The following is an 18414-nucleotide window of genomic DNA, read 5'->3' as shown; positions in this document are numbered from 1 at the left end:
GAATATACTTGTAAGTCATGGGGGATGTAATGAGAAGCCTGAAGGAGAGGGGCAAGTAAGATATGCTCATTGTGCTGCGGCAGGTATAGAGAATGTGGACCATAATAGTAAGATCTGGCACGAACAGCGGTGTACAAGGGGTAGTAGTACTTGGGAAAAATACAGCTTTATGCTGGGTGGATGTAGGAAGGGATCAGGTGGTTAATCTCGTCACCCTAGTTATTTAGTAGTTCAGTAATAACATGAGGTGCATCTTTTAGGAGGTTACCCGCTGGCTCTCTGCATGTGGCTTCCCGAAAGGCTCAAACCAGTGTTCAGAAACACTGTTAACTCATATGGAACGTCGGCTATGCAGCTCATTCCGATTCCACAAACTTGTTGGAAAGAGACCCTTCGATAGAACGCGACCTTCTGAGTCGTGTCTTGACAGGCGAGGTACCGAGTACCGATGACAAATAAAGCTTGCGCTGTCTCAGACTTGCTCACACCTAGTCAGTGTGCCTTGCTGTGCAAAAGCGAGGGGTATGGAATTCAGCTTTTATGAATTTTCTTTATGCGCACAGTTAGGCGAACAGGGGCCTTTGTATGGGCCTTCGTAGGCGGCCGCCGGCGTTTCCGCCTGCCGGCGGATATGGCCGCTACTAAATGCGGCTAGTAGCTTATCAACGGGGCACCAGCCTCGTTATGGTGCCGCGTCATGCCCGACATCACAGGGTCAGGCAAAGGAAGGTCAGGCGGGCGATTACAGCGATGCCTGCTCTGTGGGGAGTCAGCGTGTGGGTCGAGATAATGAGGGCAAAAGGGCCTTACCCAGGCGGACGTCTCAGAAGAAGGGTAGGTGTAGCTTGCAGCTTGAAGCCGTGCGTCCGCATGACTCGATGCCCGCTCCGGCTTCTGGTGCGAGGATGAGGAGGGGCTCCTGCCCTCTCCTCAGGTAGCTGCTGTAGGCGCTGATGATTAACCAGTGCAAAACATTAATGTATATGCACCCCCAATATGTTGTTAAAGGATATTTGTACGGCGCACTATCACCACCGGAGTGGTCCCCTGGCGCTCTGGAAAAAGGGAAGGAAGGGGGCAAGTTAGTGGGAAAAGCTGGAAAACCGCAAGAGCGCCGTGATGTGCTGTTGGCAGCCTCAGCCCGGTGGGTCTGTTGGCTGGGCTTGGGGTGCTTTCCGTTCGGTAGATGTGTACTGTTGGGCAGGTCTATGTGTCTTTTGTTGTTGCGGTGTAGTGAAGTTTGTGCGTTTTGTTGTGCTATAGAGTTGTGGTTGTGTTTGAGAGGTGTATGCAGAGGGGTGAGATTGTTAGTGGGTTGGTTATTGATTCAAGATTGTACACTTGGTCCAGGCTCAGTGAATCGCATGTCAATCATTGAATCACATTTCTATCTAGATGTTGCGCAGAATAAACGTAAGAATTCCATCTAAGTTTGGCATATGCTAACAATCACATTTCTCTCTAGATGCGACGCAGGCTGGGTAGAGGATTCTGACGTCATGGGAAATGTGGGCCCATTGTTTTCCAACGCCCGGTTTAATTGGGACAAGCAGACGATGTAAAATTCACATGATCGAATGATGGACACCAAATAAATCTGAAAGCGCATTGCCATGAGAATCTCTTGCCCAAGATCACCACACCTAGAAGCAGGAGGGGGGCTAATGTTGCTCAACATTTAGACAGACGTGAAAGTTTCATGTGAAATGAGAGCTGGAACACCATCATCTATTGGAAGCAGATTTTGTACAGTTGCCTTGACATGCATGTCGACATCCCGTTATTCTGTAGTCAATTACGCTGCCTGCTTCTCATGCACAGTCATTATTAACACTTTTTCGATTGAGATGGCGCAGTTCCGTCATAGGCCTTTTTTTTTTTTTAGAAGTCTGTAAAAAATAAAAATGCGCCGACAAAACAATGGAAGCAAAGACTCGTATTGCTGGCATTAGTGAGGCGTACACATGACTTTTAGTCTGAACTCGTAGCGCCTTGACAACCAGATGATGTTTTCACTCGCTCCAAGATGCACAGGGGAACACCATGTCATCTTATATCGAGGCTAATCACCACTGTTTGTGTGACACGAAGCCAGCCGCGCTTGACAGCCAGCCTGTACTTGTAGGCGTTTGAGGACAGTGGGTCACCATTTTAAGAAATAAACACGAATAGGACAGGCTCAATAATGTGCATGAAACCACTGATAACGGACTTCATAATAACTCATGCACACGTGTTTGCAAATGTTCACGTTGAGCCATTGTGGCTAGTACTTTGTTCGGTTTAGTCACTCACAGATCAACATATTGTGGGATAAAATAGACTACGCTGTCTTCAACCGTATATATGACAGATTTGAATTGCAACCAGTAAATACACCATCAAAACAGAGTATGGTGAAAATTTAAACTCAAAGAAATCCAAAAATGTCAATGATCACGCATAAATACAAGTTCACCAGCTTGACATACTCGGCTAAACCCGTCAGCTTGGTACATAACTGCAACTCCAGGTGTAAACAAGATAAAGCGAGGCGATACGACATCAGAAAAACGAAAGTAAAATCGGGCTGGCAGATAAATCAGCAGAGCAGGCATCTTCTAGGTACGAAGAACGCTTTTGCTCCTACCATGGATGGGTGGCCCAACTTTCCAGAGTGAACAGAGGCCACGAGCTAAAAACCCTCTTTTTCCGAGACCGAAGGGATACTCGTCTCACTGGCTTCATTTATGAAACCCCCAAACCACTCAAAGAACCCCCATGCCTTCTGTGCTCTTCCTACGGGAGAACCTGCTTCCTGAATGATCGAAACCCGGCAACCACCGATTGAAGAGATCAACGAAACCTCTGACTGAAGGAATCCCACAGGTACACAGTCTGCAGATGTACGGGAACCCTCGACCATCAGGTGTAGCGATCACACTGTTTCTGATGTGTAGGAAGCTTTCCCAGAAAAACATTATCGGGCTACCATTCATAAAAATTGTACCTTTCCATCCCCATTCTTAAATATCTATCAGAAGATTATCACAAGATTACACATAGAAAGCATGACATCCTAAGAAGAGCTACATGGATAACAATGCATAGAACTCGCCTCTCTATCCTTCATCCACTTCTCCGCTGCTGAGCCTCCTCATCCGACCAAGCAGGAAGTGCCCAGCATACTTTATATCTCACTTCTGGTCATGCTCAACCTTAACCTGGTTTTGACCCCTCGCTTAAGAAACAGGACTGTCATGTGCCTTCAAATTAGCACAGTTAGGTTGCTATGGGACGGCTACGGTGCCCCATATTTTAACTTCCAGTGGGCCATGGAAGATGCTAGGGAAGAGTCAATGTGCTTTAAAACAAGGGCAGATTCACAATAAAAAATAAATGTGCATAACACATGGAGAGGGGTATGACAGAAAGAAAACTGAGTAGAGTGAGGTGCACCATAACCTAAAAAGGGAGTTCATATTGTAATCAGGGGAGACATCAGGAAACGGAAATCATATACAGGTCACCGCACTGGACGAATGCTTGACACAAGGTCCGGAATGCATGCATAAACAAGATGGCTACCACCATGGAAGAGCTCAGAACGAGTTCAGAGATGGACAGGAATGGGAGGGATTAGCATGGCTAGGGGCAGGGAATGGGAGGGATTCAATAACTGAACACCAAATACACCATCTCTCCTCAAATGTCATCTCCATAGAAAAGCATTACAGACCCTCATCCTAAACCCATTAAAGCTCTCATTTTAATGACAATAGTTTGGCTTAAAGGTAGTACTTTCAGCGCCATTTAATATCCCAAACTAAAAATAAAAAAGGATTATCTCTAGAAAAGTAATGTAATTCAAGACGTACACAAGCATTGTTCTCTTTCAATCATGTTGCTAGCAAGAGGTACCTCCTCAAAAATACAATTTTAATAGATGAAGGCCTCAATCTAAATGCCATCGCAACTGATTAATAATGTAAATAACTTCTAAATAAACTCACCTTCTCTTTTATTTGCCATGATGAACGTCCATTTGCATAATGCCTTTTCTCCCATAGTAGCACGACCATTCCACGTCCTTGAAGCAAGCTGGCACAGACATCTCTCATTAACCGTGACACTCTTGACAACTGGCACAAACTAAAGCCATCTAGAAAGCCAGCAATGTGTTGCAGAATCTCAAAAGGCAAACCACTCAGATGGTCACTATAAGAGCTGAACAAGCTGACACAATATTCCAAAGGTACGGAGAAACAAGGCTGTACCCCAAATGATTTTAAGTGGCGATCGTGAATAATTTTTGACCCTTGTGTTGAAGGACAAAATCTGCGCTGAGAGTATGTACATCCATAATATGCTAAAGGACATCGCTGTTCCATCCACCCATTAAGGCCAGCATGAATGTCTCCATGTACATTTTTAAAATGCGATGAAAATTCATCTCTTCTAAATAATTGTCCACAAACAAAAGTAAACATGGAACGCTGTTTGGTTTGATATCTAGCCACACATTCTAATACCAAGTCAAGACCAAGAGTCTGGAATGGACTCGGATTAGAAAGTTGTGGATTGGCATGATCACATGCAGAAGCAGATGCAATTTCTCCAACCATTGTATTATTTGCCAATATAGCTGATGGAAAGGAAAAGGTTTGTGTGCCAAAATCAATGCGATATCCATCAACGCATCGACTGTCTGAAATGCCTCTACCGCTAGGAGAGTCCCCAAGACAAAACAGTAAAGCTGCCGTGATCAGATCAATCCCTTGTAGGCCCATCGGGTCCTCTACAACCTCCAAGTCAGATGTGTCAACAGACTTGTCCTCTTTTTTCGTTTTAAACCAACAGCTTTCAACTAGGAATGGTTCCCGACCAAAGACAGCTACATTCCTTAAAACGCGTTCTTCTAATTTTTGCTCTAAAACTTGCTCTCTTCCCATGCCCTGGGGCAACAGAAGAGTATGTGCGCCATTTGGAAGGGAACTGTAAGGCATTTCCTCTGGAAGGTGTGTTGAAATTGGTAATAAATAAGGTTTCAATGCGTTTACTTCACTTTCCTCTAAATACAAGCAGTCACCATTTGTAAGATGAGCTTGCTTAGAATGACGCAAGCTTAAATCTACTTCATGCTTTTCCAAACGATCAGTATAAACGGTTTCCAAGTGAAATCCATTGCACAAACCAGCAGCCTTGCTGCATTTTAAAATATTCTTGTTCAGATCTGAATGATTAATATTGCAGAAAACATCACTTGACCCGTTTTGTTGTACATGACAATTTTGACCTGGAAAGTCTATTCCCCCAACTGCCCCTGTACAATCATCCTCTGAACCTTCTTGATCCATCATAGTCCTTCTCTCCAAGCTTTCCATTGATACGCTTTTGCTTTTCACAATGTTGTTAACATCCCCATCTGCTTCATTTAACTTGCCGTTAAGCATATCAATGTCTCTTGAAGCAGTGTTTAGAATATCAAGCGCTGCAGTTAGGCTTTTTGTAGTTTCTACAGTTGCTTGATAAAGTGCATTATAAGAGCCTTCGTCACCGGGAAGCAAACAGTTACCAAGAGGTGCATCAGATGCACAGGTATTGACAGAAATCTGTTGATTAGTTTCCATCCTTTTTGCAGTCCTTTTGGACATGTTGGTTGCCACTTTGAGGGATTCCAATAGCATGCGCTGGTCTTGAAGGGCTAAGGCCATATCCAGCTGTTCTACTTCATCAACATCTTTACTTAAACTTTCATAAGATTTTCGATCTGCAAAACTCAGCGGCCATCTGTTCCACTCCATAGTACAGCAGACAACACTTGCAGGGCACACATTTAAGTGTTCAGCAATTTTGTTTCTTGTTACTGTGGAAGGACAGCCGAAGCCACTGTTTAAGCAAGGAACTCTCTCAAGTGGACACAACATGCGATGTTCATCGGCTTTGCACAAATGAAAGACTGCTCCGCATACAAGAGGACACCAAATTAAATTGCAAGAAACTCCAATCTCTGGTCTTGTCATGCAGCGCCGGCTGATACAATTGACACAGTGTGAATGTTGCTTTTCTTTGTACATTTCCTGTTCAGAACTACACAAAAAAAGAGAAAGGCGGGGGGGAATATATTAATGAGCACGTTTTCAAACGATATTCACATTCATTAGCATTCCATTTACTTGAAGGTCTTTTCAAACAGTAAAACGGTGGTATATGCATAGTAAAAAAACTAAATGTTCATACAATTTTATGGATCAACTGATCTATGTAGACAGCGTAAAAACTGTCTTCATGCGCATTGGTTATATTATGATTTGTAGAAAGCAGGATACTACAAGTTTGCTCTTTAGTAAACAAGACATAAGAGACATTTTCAAATTAAAAATGCAGAAACATCAAAAAGTAAAAACGAACTTAGTTTATAGAGAACCATTTTTAATTAAATACTTAGTGTAAATGCAACCTGTGGGGGGAATTCACCCAGAAATTAATCGGCAAAACTACAAATGCTTTCACGTACTGCACATCGGGCCAGTTATGGCTATGCCATCATGGCTTATTTTCTAAGCTAAGCTGCTACACAACCAAACTGGCATCGCAGAATTGTGCTTCCTACAAAAGAACAATCCGGTCCTTCATCCAGAGAAAACGCTGCCCTTTAAACCATAAAAATGATGATTGGCGAGAACCAGGTTTCCCTTTCCCATCACCATCACACCCCCAAATATAGGTCTAGGTAAGCCTGGTCGTGGGAGTGCATTCCGGTGGAGAGACAAGCACACCAGCCCTCATTTCAAGACACATTAGCCCTCATATACAGAAGCTGGATGAACTTGTTCGGGGAGAGGTTTAACCACTTCAATATTGTGAGGTTCATGGTCCTGCAAACTTCTCTGAAAACACACTAGGGGTGCTGCTGCCATACTCCAGGAGGGGCCTAAAACAAGCCCCATTGCCCCACTGGGCACGGTATTCCTGGTAGTGAGGAGTTTACCTTTTTAGTTCTGGCTATTAGGAGGGATTCCAAGCTTGTAGGAGTTTGGTCATTTACCCACCCATTGACTGCCCCTGCCCATGCTAATCACTACGGCCATTCCCTTCCCCCCCAAAAGACACCATGCAGTGATCTCTCCGAGCAGTGCATCAGCCTTACTATCAAACTTTGAGTGTAAAGTGCCTGCTCGTGGTTGTCGAAAGCAGGCTTCTGGGAGTTAATGACTTAATTGGAGCTGTAAAAACACTAATAATATCTTAACTAGGTCTGCCTTCAGCCACTAGTTATAAGCACTATGCACGTCTTTGACTGAAGTCCTGTTAAAAGCAAGTATTTGCAAAGTCAGTGTTGACTTGTGTATAAGTATTGGGCATTTTCTAGGAACTAGAATTATATGCCCAGGTACTCCTAATTTTGTAGTTGCTACCATTAATGGCCAGTGATCACTACAGCAGAGAACCTTACATGCCTACAGAAAAGCAAAATCTATTGGCATCTCATATCCCAATTATGCAGATGACACCCAGGTGCTCATACTCCTGACCGGTGACTATCCCTCTGACATGAACACCCTCATCTACTCTACAATTCAATCATGGATCGCTGAAAATTGGCTCTGTCTCAGTGAAAAAACAGAACTCCTGCCAATTGGATCCACAGCAACACTGGGCAAATTGGACAAGCAATACTGCTCATTCACAATAGACAACATTCCTATCACTGTGTCTCAAGCAATCAAAACACTGGGCGTATACCTTGAACCTACCCTGTCCATGGAAAGACAGGTTAATGCCATCGCATCCTCAGCAGCCTATCATTCCAAACAGGCCATTCCTATCACAAGACAACTGCCTCACTATTGCAAGGGACATAATTGGATCTAGGCTTGATTATTGTAATGCCCTCTTTGTTGGAACATCCCAAAAAAACCTGGCTAAACTACAGCTGGCACAGAACAACGCCCCCAGGGCTGCAACTGGTATCTCACATAGGAATCATATCTCTGGTATCAGAAGACAAGTGCACCGGCTTCCTGTTAAAGAAAGGATTATCTTTAAAACACTGGCTCTCACACAAATGTCTTCATGGACTAGCCCCCCCCCCCTATCTAGCTCAAAGGATCAGACAAACTGCCTCTAGACTGTCCAGGACTGCCTACGCCAATCGCATCATTGTCCCTCCCACACGTAGAGTTCGAGCCGGTGGCTCCAGCTTCCCAACCATGGCAGCGACATACTGGAACACCCTCCCAGAGTAATTAGACTGATCAAATATCATGCAGAATTCCGTAAGGTACTAAAAACAAACCTCTTTATCTGACAGCCTTCCTTTCTTACCTGTTTGTGCCTTTGCATTCTGTTGTTTTCATACCATGTACTGTACCACAAAATGTACCATAAATGTAACCTGTGCTAGGTCCACAACTCTTTGCAACTAAGCAATTGTTGTCCAACTGGGGCCGCTCACCTGTAACCCCGAAGTAAGCCTACTTTCATATTCTCAGAGCGCCTCGTTGCCCAAGGGTTGTGGTGCACTTTACAAATACAATATAAATAAAAAAGGCAGTTCCATTGTTCGTTTTCTATTGTCCGCACACTTGCTATTTCTATGGGTGTCATTTAGGATGGGGAATAAGCCATGGGGTCTTCATAAGATGCAGGTTTGCATGGTTGGTCCACACACTCCCCCGCTTCCCCCCCCCCCACCAACGCCCAAATAAATAGGTGTCAATTTTGGGGCAGGGGTGGAGTTGGAGTTAGGAGGCCAATTCATCCAGGCGTAATCGCAAACTTGTTATAATATATGCATGCACTGGGAAGAATTGGTACAAGGAGAAACTCACTCAACAGATACTTGGTAAAATGTCAGCATTTTCCCCTCAGACATGTCCCGCTTACTATTGTATTGCGTCTCATAACACCCTAGTTATCTGTACCATTTACTTGTGTTGGGGGGTTGCCTCAGGACTCACTGATAAAAATTACAAAAGTAGTCCAAAAAAGGAGTGTACGCAGGCAAGAAATAATGCAGGTTTATTCAGGGCCCAGACGCAGCCGAGAGCTATATTGAAACAGATAGCGGAACAGAACTGTGAAAAGACGCCGTCAAAGAAATGCCCCTAAATCTCAAGCTAACATTAGTAACTGTGCAACATGGGGAATGGGGGGGGGATAATAAAATAAAAAACAAAACACATTACGTGATCCCTCAGGTCAGGCTCGAGTACCCACCTCTTTGTACCAAGATTTAAGATCATTAGAGCAAGGGGGAGGGGGTGGGGGCAGCTTTCCGGTAGCTTTTCCAAAAATCTGGAACTCCCTCCCATGCACAACAGAAATGAGCCTTCCTACCAACGCTTCAAGAGCCTCACCAAAACCTGGCTAATCAATAAATTCTAAATATGAAGGCCTCCTTAACATCCTTCACCTATGCCACGTTATCCCATTATGAACCTTGCTGCTTAAAACCTTGCATTTTAAATTTGCTATCTAATGTACTGCTTTACTGTCCAACTTCTATGTTTTTTTCTGAATTGTAACTCATCAATCCCCAGATTGTAACCCAAGGGGTTTTCTACCAGTACCAGACTGTATTCCTGTATTTTTTTATTTATTTTTATCACTGTATCCAGTTAAGCCTAGTATTCTACGTCGTGATACCGCTGGGTTTGGCCGTGTAATAAATGCAATAAATAAAATAAATGTTCAGTAGTTGGGTCCACAAACCATCCCAACCCCACCCTTAATTATAATTTGGGAGGGCACAATCCAACCACCACATTAGTGACAATTCACGTAAACATTTGAGATGACTTTATTCATCCGTCACGGTCATCTCATCTAGATTCTCAAGAGAAACTCCCTCTACCATGGCACCGTCAGACTTGAACCACGGACATACTGCTATTCAATGTTGATTATTAAGAACTCTTCAACCTTCTTCCCTGGTGAAAAACTTACTAAGGGGCAATTTAAAACCGCTGTGGTTCTTTTGCCTCCATCTAAAAATGGTGTTTTAAAATTATTTTGAAGTACAATATGGTTATGCCCTCCTTGCCCAACGGAGGGACCCATTGTTTCTAATCGGTGACCTCGTAGAAAAAAAAATAAAGAAATAAATGTGTTTGCTTCTTACCATACCAGCCTAGGATCATGGGACCTGCAAAGTATTACCAGCCACTGTGGCTTTGTTGCAGATTAATGAAAGCTAACGCACGTTTTCTGCTAAAGCATGCTGTAAGGCTTTTTTACCATGTTTCAGCCTACCCCCTATAGTTTGGTTATACTTACATGTGCCCCTGTGTTTTTATATGAGAGTTACATTTTGGGCTTGTAATGATTAAAAGGATCCCCCTCCCCATTTACAGTGCTACTCTCGCAATTGCTAAGTGCATATTTTTTTTCACCGCGCAGAACTTGCATTTTTATTACATTCTCAAAAAGACCGTCAATATTTCATACATGTTCCTCCTATATACAACACCCGATTCAGGACTGTCCAGATTACTGCTGTGGATGGAAGTGTTTCTAGATGAAACGACTCATTAAGGTTATCAAATACTTTATATAGCATTTAGTTAAATATATGCCTCATGTGTCTGGCAATTTGTGTTCGTGCCCTGCAAGAAAACCACAAACTGACCAGAGTTAGTTCATACTGGCACAGCAAATGCCTGAACCCTTAGCTAGAGAGGAGAAACTATCAAAACGCAGAGATCAAACTTAAGATTGTATGAGCAGGAGCTAAAAGCAGCTCCAGGATAACTAGCATTCACCAGTGACCAGGAGCTATCAATGGCGATCGAGGAGCTAGTGCATAGCGTTCCTCAAATCCAACATAAGATGCAAACATACATTTTCTCCATTATTTATACATTGTCCCAATCACACAGAGTTAAATTCACATAGGTGTGCTCGTTTAGCATCAGTTTGCCTGGGGAGCCAAAAGTAGCTCCTGGTAGCTGTTGATATCAAGTCAACCAGGCTCTCGTAGGCTACAAACCGAAGCTAAATAGCTCCCAGCTACCCTCAATTCTGCAAACGTGTATGTTACTGCAGATAGTTTTTTTTTGTATCCTTTTGTATGTTCATGTACCACATGTTTGGTATTGTCATTCAACATTTTGTCAACGATTGCCAATGCATGGCATTTTTAAAAAGGTTTGAAAGATTGATCAGGGCGTAAAATGCCCATTTCATAACGTTTACACTGTCTGTTCAGCACGGCAAACATGGTAATATGCCAACGTTAACGTTGAACGATGCATTTTAATAAAATGGCAGCCTTACTCGAAGAGGAGCGATCTCTATCTTTTGTATGTATTCCATCATTGGTGAAGGTCACGGTTTCAGGGTACAATTACTGAAGTGGTGTCATTTATGCCTTGTACAGATGGACATCAGCTAGCAGCCTGTTGAGAGTATATAAAGCGAGCCTTTTGTAGCTGACCCCTTTTTTCTAAATAATTTGAGAACCCTCCACAACATTGCATCATTATTTATAATTTTGTAAATACGAATCACTGTGGAAGAAACGGCAGCACTAACGCATGTCGAAACCAGTCAGAAGATTACCACCAAAATGTCAAGATTATATTGAAAACAGATTGACCTTATGTCTTGGAGTAGACAATGTCTTGAAAATTCAACTTTGAAGTGGTATTTAATGTCCGACCAGAGGCTTCGACTCAAGGCATGCAACTTCACAACAGTTTGCTGTGATTTTATGTAGAACATGAAATGGGAATTCTGAGCTTAATCCTGGCCTTTTTGGTTACTTTATCACATTTAAATAGAAATCGGTTTGGTTTGACTGTACACAAACATAATTTGACATTGATGTGTTTATTATAAACAATGTATAATAAGGGCGTACATTATCCTTTTCTCATCTTTCATATATAATTAATTTGAGAAGTAATTGATAAATTTAGCCCTTGTGTGACCACAATGTTTTTCCCAGTCATTCATATTTAATGGACATCTGCCTTTCCAAAAGGCATTCTACGATCAACCCACGGCTGTGCAGAAATTTGATTCTTGAAATTCTTTTGACCTTTTATTAAAAGGACTATCACCAGTTATTCAATTTGAGACTGGTCACGCAATATGGTAGAATCTTGATACAGTAACTAATAGCTGAACTTCTAAACAGACCCGCATTTTTTGAAGATCTTAACACAAGGAGGTACTGGCACATCATATCTAGTGATGCCCAGTTACGTTTCAAGAGAAAACTATTTAGGACGGAATTACATGGATATTTCCTTTGACAAATATTTGATTCTTGAAGAATATTTGAAGTGCATTGTGATACCAACAGGCGTGCAACTCAAAATCATAACATGACGATCTAGAATTTAACATTGCCTTTGGTCAAGTGCCACCAAATCATAATTTATTAGCATTAATTTATCACAGCACAACAAATCCCAACAAGAACACGCATTTCACACAGATTCCTTAATAAGGAAGCCCAAGGAGAAATTAGAATTTGTATTACAATTTGAAGAATTTATAACAGGGACTATAAGAAAGTAAATAAACTAAAAACAGGGCCAATTTCAATAGAATAGAATACAAAACATCCATCTGTACTTAGCAGATGACTTTCTTTACTGAAAACCATCAATTTGGCCAACAGAAAGACAAGAAAAAATGGCTCACATTTTCAAGCATCTTCAAGTAATATGGAAAAGGAAGGTGACCATTTCACTTCTTCCAGTAACATATGTAGCTGCCAATCGCCTTTTTAGGAAGGCGAGAAACAAGAGGATATAGGACTTTCCAACAGTATCATAAAGCAGAGGCCCAAGGTGAAGAGGGTGTTTTTCTATCATCTGGACAATTGAACAAGGCTGAAATTGGTGTCTTGAGTCGAGGACTTCATCACTACTCAGACACCTAGTCTTTAATTTAATACCCAATTTGTAAATGAAGTTAGGTTGAAAATATGCTTTATGATCATGAGGCATATGCCATTAAAAGAGGCTAGTGGACTGAGACCAGCATTTGCATTTACCTCCAATTCATTGACCTGCCCCCTGAACTAATCACTTGAGAAAGTGGTGATGCTACAACGCGAGAGGATTCCAACAAGAGGTGATGCTACAACTCGAGAGATTCCAACAACCTAATTCTTCTAAATTAGAATTGAAACCATAGTCGCATTACATGACAATTGATATGAAGATCGCCAATAAGGTGGAGGGAATGTCATTTTGGACAGTAACATATGAGACGCTTGAGCATTATGTGAAACATACGAGCAAGCCCACCCACACAACTGGTCAAGAAATTAACAGATCGAGCACTAAATGAGGAACATGTAAAAAAAATAAAAACACACCACACATGAATTTCCTAACCCCAGTCTTATTAGGACGCCACCATTTAAGAAGTTGACGAAAACACATAAAAACAGTTTGAATCCACGTGGCCGGGCTGTACTATCAGGCTGTGTGACTCCATCATGGAACCGTTGCCACAGTATGTGGACTTGTTTTAATTAAAACCTTTGGCCATCAAAACTTACCTATAATTTAATAAATGGACGACCGTTTGAAAATCAACACCAGACTGTCTCCATGGGCATCACATCTTTATATACTAATATTCCCCTAAACCAAGCATTATTTATACTGTGGCAAGAATTAAACACACATCAGTGATAAATTCAGTAGTAACATGGTGCCACTAAACGTACTCGTTTAGTAATAAAGCACAGTTTTAAACGGAAAGAATGGCAATGGGCTGTTATTTGGCTCCATGTATATATATATATATATATATATATATATATATATATATATCATGGCCACGTTAGTGGCCATGTAGTTATGGTTAAGTTGCTGTTTCCATAGGAAGAGCACTTTTTGGGTGGCTTATAACTTCGCTCTCCCTGGACGGATCCTCACCAAACTTTGCAAAAAAAGTATTTGGGTCACTCTGAATTTTTTTGCAAAGTTTGGTGAGGATTCGTCCGGGGGGGGGTCCCAAAACTTTTTTTTCCCCATAGACTGAATGGGAAAAACATTTTGCTCGCGCCTACAGCCCAAACCGCTGGACGGATTTCCACCAAACCAGGAGCAGCGGCTTGGTCCCGAAAGCGTGCTTTTGCAAATTTGGTGAAAATCCGTCCAGTAGTTTTTTTTAAAATGACCAAAAAGTAGGTAAAAAAAAATTAGTGATATCTGTGTTCGGTTCGCGGACACACTTCCCTGTTCGCTCCGCGAACAGTGTCCTGATTGGCCAATCCTCTTGCGTGATGCTCGCGGACATACAACGTGTTCGCTGATTGGACGGCGTGGAACGAGAAGCGCGTCAGATTTTTCAGTAGCGCCCGCCATCTTGGATTCGCGGACAGCGCGGTGAAACTTTGTTCAAAATGTGTATTTTGTAGAGTGTGTTGGTGTGTAGGAGTGTTTGGGGAGGGTGGGAGTGTATGAGATAGTTGGACGTTTTTTGTGTTTGATTTGTTTGCGGACATCACGGGTGTTCTGAAATGTTCTAAATAAACTGCCTGGGGGGTGTTCCAAGGACTCAATATGTGTCCGTTTTGTTCGCAAGCAAAGTGAAACTGTTCTAAGAACACTTACGGTGTCCGGGGAGTGTTCGTAGGGGGTGTCCCGAGGACGCTGTCCATATTGTTCTCTGTCAAGTTGAATGTGTCCTAAGAACACTCGCGGTGTCCTGAAATGTTCGCAAATAAACAAGACGGTTCTAAGAACACTCCCAGTGTTCGTAGGGGGTGTTCGTAGGGGGTGTCCTTAGGACGCTGTCCTTATTGTTCGTTGTTAAGTTGAAAGTGTTCTAAGAACTATCGCGTTGTTCTGAAATGTTCGTAGGGGGTGTCCTGAAAACGGTGTCCGTATTGTTCGCTGGCAAGTTCAAAGTGTTCTAAGAACACTCACATTGTTCGCGGACATTAAAAGTTTCCCATAGATCATAGTTGAAATGTTTGACTCTATGGATGTGATATGCTGCGGTGGTTGTTGCCAGGGCATAGAGTCTTGGGTGCATGGCCATTTGCCATGCACCCAAGATCTATGCCCTGGCAACAACCACCGCAGCATATCACATTCATATTTGCTTATAACTTTGGGTGAAAAACAAATGTATAAGGAAGAAAGGTATTAGATTCTGCGGATGTGATATGCTGCTATGGTTGTCCTTATTATTGTATACTTACTGTTTGGTCTAGTAATGGAAGTCCATGTTTTTCTTCTTCATTTGTGATAAAAGAAAATAGCATGTTAGTATTAGTATTTTGTAATGACTTATTACATTGTATAAGCAATATACTTTTTTCGACCCTCATATTTAGTAGAGTACAAATCAGAGTACTGTGCAATTTGCTCAGTTTCTTTATTTGTTGCTAAAATCATTGGGTGTGTGGGAGAAAAAAATCCATGTTGGATTAAAAAAAAAAACCCTTTTTCTGTTATGCTACAGTTTATTTGTTTGTTTTCAATGTTCACTTTTTGTTTCTGGCTAATGCTTTATACTTTGCTTTGTTGTATTTTTTTTGGAGCAGTAACAGATTCTTCATTTGTTTTGATATTATAAAATTTCGGAGCAGTTAGATACCAATTGGCGTATTCCAACTATTTTTTTTAATATATTTTAGTGGTTTTGATTTATCTATTTGGATATTGTTAAATTTTGGGACAGTTAGATCCCAATTGGCGTATTCTAACTGTATTTTTTGGGCTAATTTAGTGGTATTCATTTATCTGATTAGTTGTGGTAGAATCAAACAGTTTTTGGAGTATTCTAACAGTTTATATTTTTTAACACAAATTTACTTAAAGGTTTAAATACAGTTTATCAAATTTTGGTTTTAAGAACATCAAATAAGCGTTTGTAAGATTTGCTGGTAATCTCTGCTTTAGAGTAATGGTACCATCATTACATTCAAGCCATCCACATTTCTTTTTTATATATGCAGTCTAGTGCCGTGAATTGGTTGTGGCTCCTGCGTGGTAGATTATACCTACTGTTGTGAAGGTTTTCTTACCAAGTGATATTTGACCATGTGTGAATCCAGTCAGCTTGCAGTTGTTTTTGGTACCATCTGCATTGTAACGTAGAAGCATTAGTATTACGTATTTACTATGTGTTTGTATTACTGACGTGGAGCGATTATCTGAATTGCAGGTAGAGCATAATCTACCATGGTTTGCATTTTGTACAAGTTGCTGAAATGGAATGGATTCACAATTTGGTATTGATATATATATATGAAGCGTTCATTGGGGATTTCTTCTTGTGTCACATTGTTGCAGAGAGTGCTTGTATGTTTCCACATGTATGAAATCTGAAAGATTTCATTTATAGGTATGTTTTTTGTTTTCCAGTACTTGTAGTAAGTACATTAGAAATTCTTGTGGATCTTCCTGTGAGTTTATAGTGAATTTCACCATTCCAGCACAGTAGTCCAATTGTCGTTTTATTCCAAAAACACTGTTGTCAGGATTGTTTGCTGCATTTCTGTGAAGTACTAACATTTGCAAACACAATGGGTCTGTACTGTGTAAGTAAATGTTGTCAACAATTGGTGGTAATTGAAATAGAATATTCATTGCTACATTTGCATAGCAACTTACACCAACTATATTTGAGAATTTAAATGGTCCAGGTAGTTCTGTATCTAACTGCTTTTTTTGGAGTTTGTCTTCCTTCTTTAAAGAAGTACCTGGTTTACCTTCTCTAATTGATTCTTTTTTGTTTGTGGTACTTGAAGTATTAGTTTCTTTTACTCTCTTTGGAGGATTTGCAGTGACGTCCTGTTGCATTTCTGTTTGATTTAGTTTTCTTTTACAACGTTTTAGTTTTTGTGGAACAGAATATGTGTTTAGATGGGGAGTGTATAGTGAGCGACGTCCATTATATTCTAAAATGCAAGGAATATCAGCGTTTACTTTACTTGCATCAAAGTTGATTCGAAATAGACCGTCAAGTGTACGTAAGCGTGATAGTGCTACGTAGCTCATGCCTTCTTTAAAGACTGTTACCAATATCTATCATTGCTTTGTCTAGGGTAAAACCTTGCGATTTATGAATCGTGACTGCCTATGCAAGAGTTAGAGAAAAGTGTTCTCTGCGTACATACATATCTTTGAAGAGAAGGAATCTAGCTGTTGAGCGTCCTATCCGTTTTTACTTCTGAAAGTTTGTCAAAGATTATATTGACAAACTGAATTTTGTTGTCACGTGGGTATGTTTGAAAGCCAACAACTGTACCCAGTGCTCCATTAACTAGTCCTTGGTCCACGTCAATAAGCATTACTCTGCAATTTAAGGATAATTTTAACATCTTTTCTAAGCCTGCTGTGTTTGAGATTGTTCTAAATGATTTAGTCTTGTTGTGGCCTGGTCACACATGGGTAGTGTCATACCATGTACATCTAGTTTGTCTGTGGCGCTAATTTCCATTATTGGTTGCATTTCTTTACTTAACATTATTTCATTGAATTTGAGACAGCTTGCAAGAGTTGGCATTAAGGCCATACAATTGACATTTTTGTGGGCTAATTGTTCCATAACATCTGTAGCACATGCATGATCGCCATAAAGTGCATTAATGTGCCGGGTTTTCAATGTTGCTTCTGCTTCTTTAGAAAGTATACCAACTCTCAAACTTTTTAAAATGTTGGCATAAGTTAGATCTGCAGATTGGTGCATGTTTTCTGTTAATTCTCTGTATTGGAAATGTTGCCAAAGGTTGACATTTCCAATGCTGCCAACAGTTTTACAGCAGAGTTTGTGCCCTAATGTTTTAAAAATAGGTTCACCTTTTACTGGTGTTAATTGAAGCAGATCTCCAAAAACAATAATGTGTTTTCCTGCAAAGAGCTCTTCATAGTTTGTTTTGAGTACTTCTTGTAATCTGAGGTGAATCAAAGCTAACATCAGGTTGGAGACCATGCTCACTTCATCTATTAGTAGCATTTTCATTTGTTTCAATACTCTGCGTAATTCCATTGCAGCTTCTGCAGAAAGTTTGTAATAGTCTAATTTGTTCTGGTGTTCTACTGGTAATAGTAGTAATCGGTGTAATGTAACACCACCTATGTTGTAGGCAGCTAAACCTGTGGGGGCAGTGACAACAGCAGACAGTTTGTTGTTTGTCAATTGTTGAAGGAACTTACTAATGATTTTGATTAGGAATGTTTTGCCAGAACCAGCTTCACCACTGACGTACAGTAGTATAGGTTTATAATTATGGCAGGAATATTCTTTATTTTCATGTTTTACACCACGTGCAATTTGTTTTGTTACTTCTTGAAAAATGCTACTTTGCTCATTGCTTAGTTTTGATTGTAGCATAGTTAAGTCTTCCTTATCTTCATACTGACACATGGTATTTTCTACTTCTATCATAGCTAATTCTGCCTCATTTGTTATTAGTGGTTCTCCCAGTGGTTCTTGGCTTCCTGTTAC

The 18414-nt window shown here is 41.0% G+C and overlaps 1 protein-coding gene across 2 annotated transcripts in view; it reads right to left on the bottom strand.

Annotated features, from left to right (window-relative positions):
- FBXO30 (F-box protein 30) overlaps positions 1–18414 on the bottom strand; it is a 93138-nt gene that overhangs the window by 52335 nt on the left and 22389 nt on the right. For both annotated transcript variants that reach the window (XM_069606720.1, XM_069606721.1), the window contains one exon: positions 3993–6069. In XM_069606720.1, coding sequence (XP_069462821.1) covers positions 3993–6069 — 2077 coding nt within the window. The remainder of the gene's footprint in view (positions 1–3992; positions 6070–18414) is intronic.

Source organism: Ambystoma mexicanum, chromosome 4p, assembly GCF_040938575.1.
Source record: "Ambystoma mexicanum isolate Mex_15411 chromosome 4p, UKY_AmexF1_1, whole genome shotgun sequence".
Classification (NCBI taxonomy): Eukaryota; Metazoa; Chordata; class Amphibia; order Caudata; family Ambystomatidae; genus Ambystoma; species Ambystoma mexicanum.
This window is presented reverse-complemented; position numbering and strand designations above follow the sequence as displayed.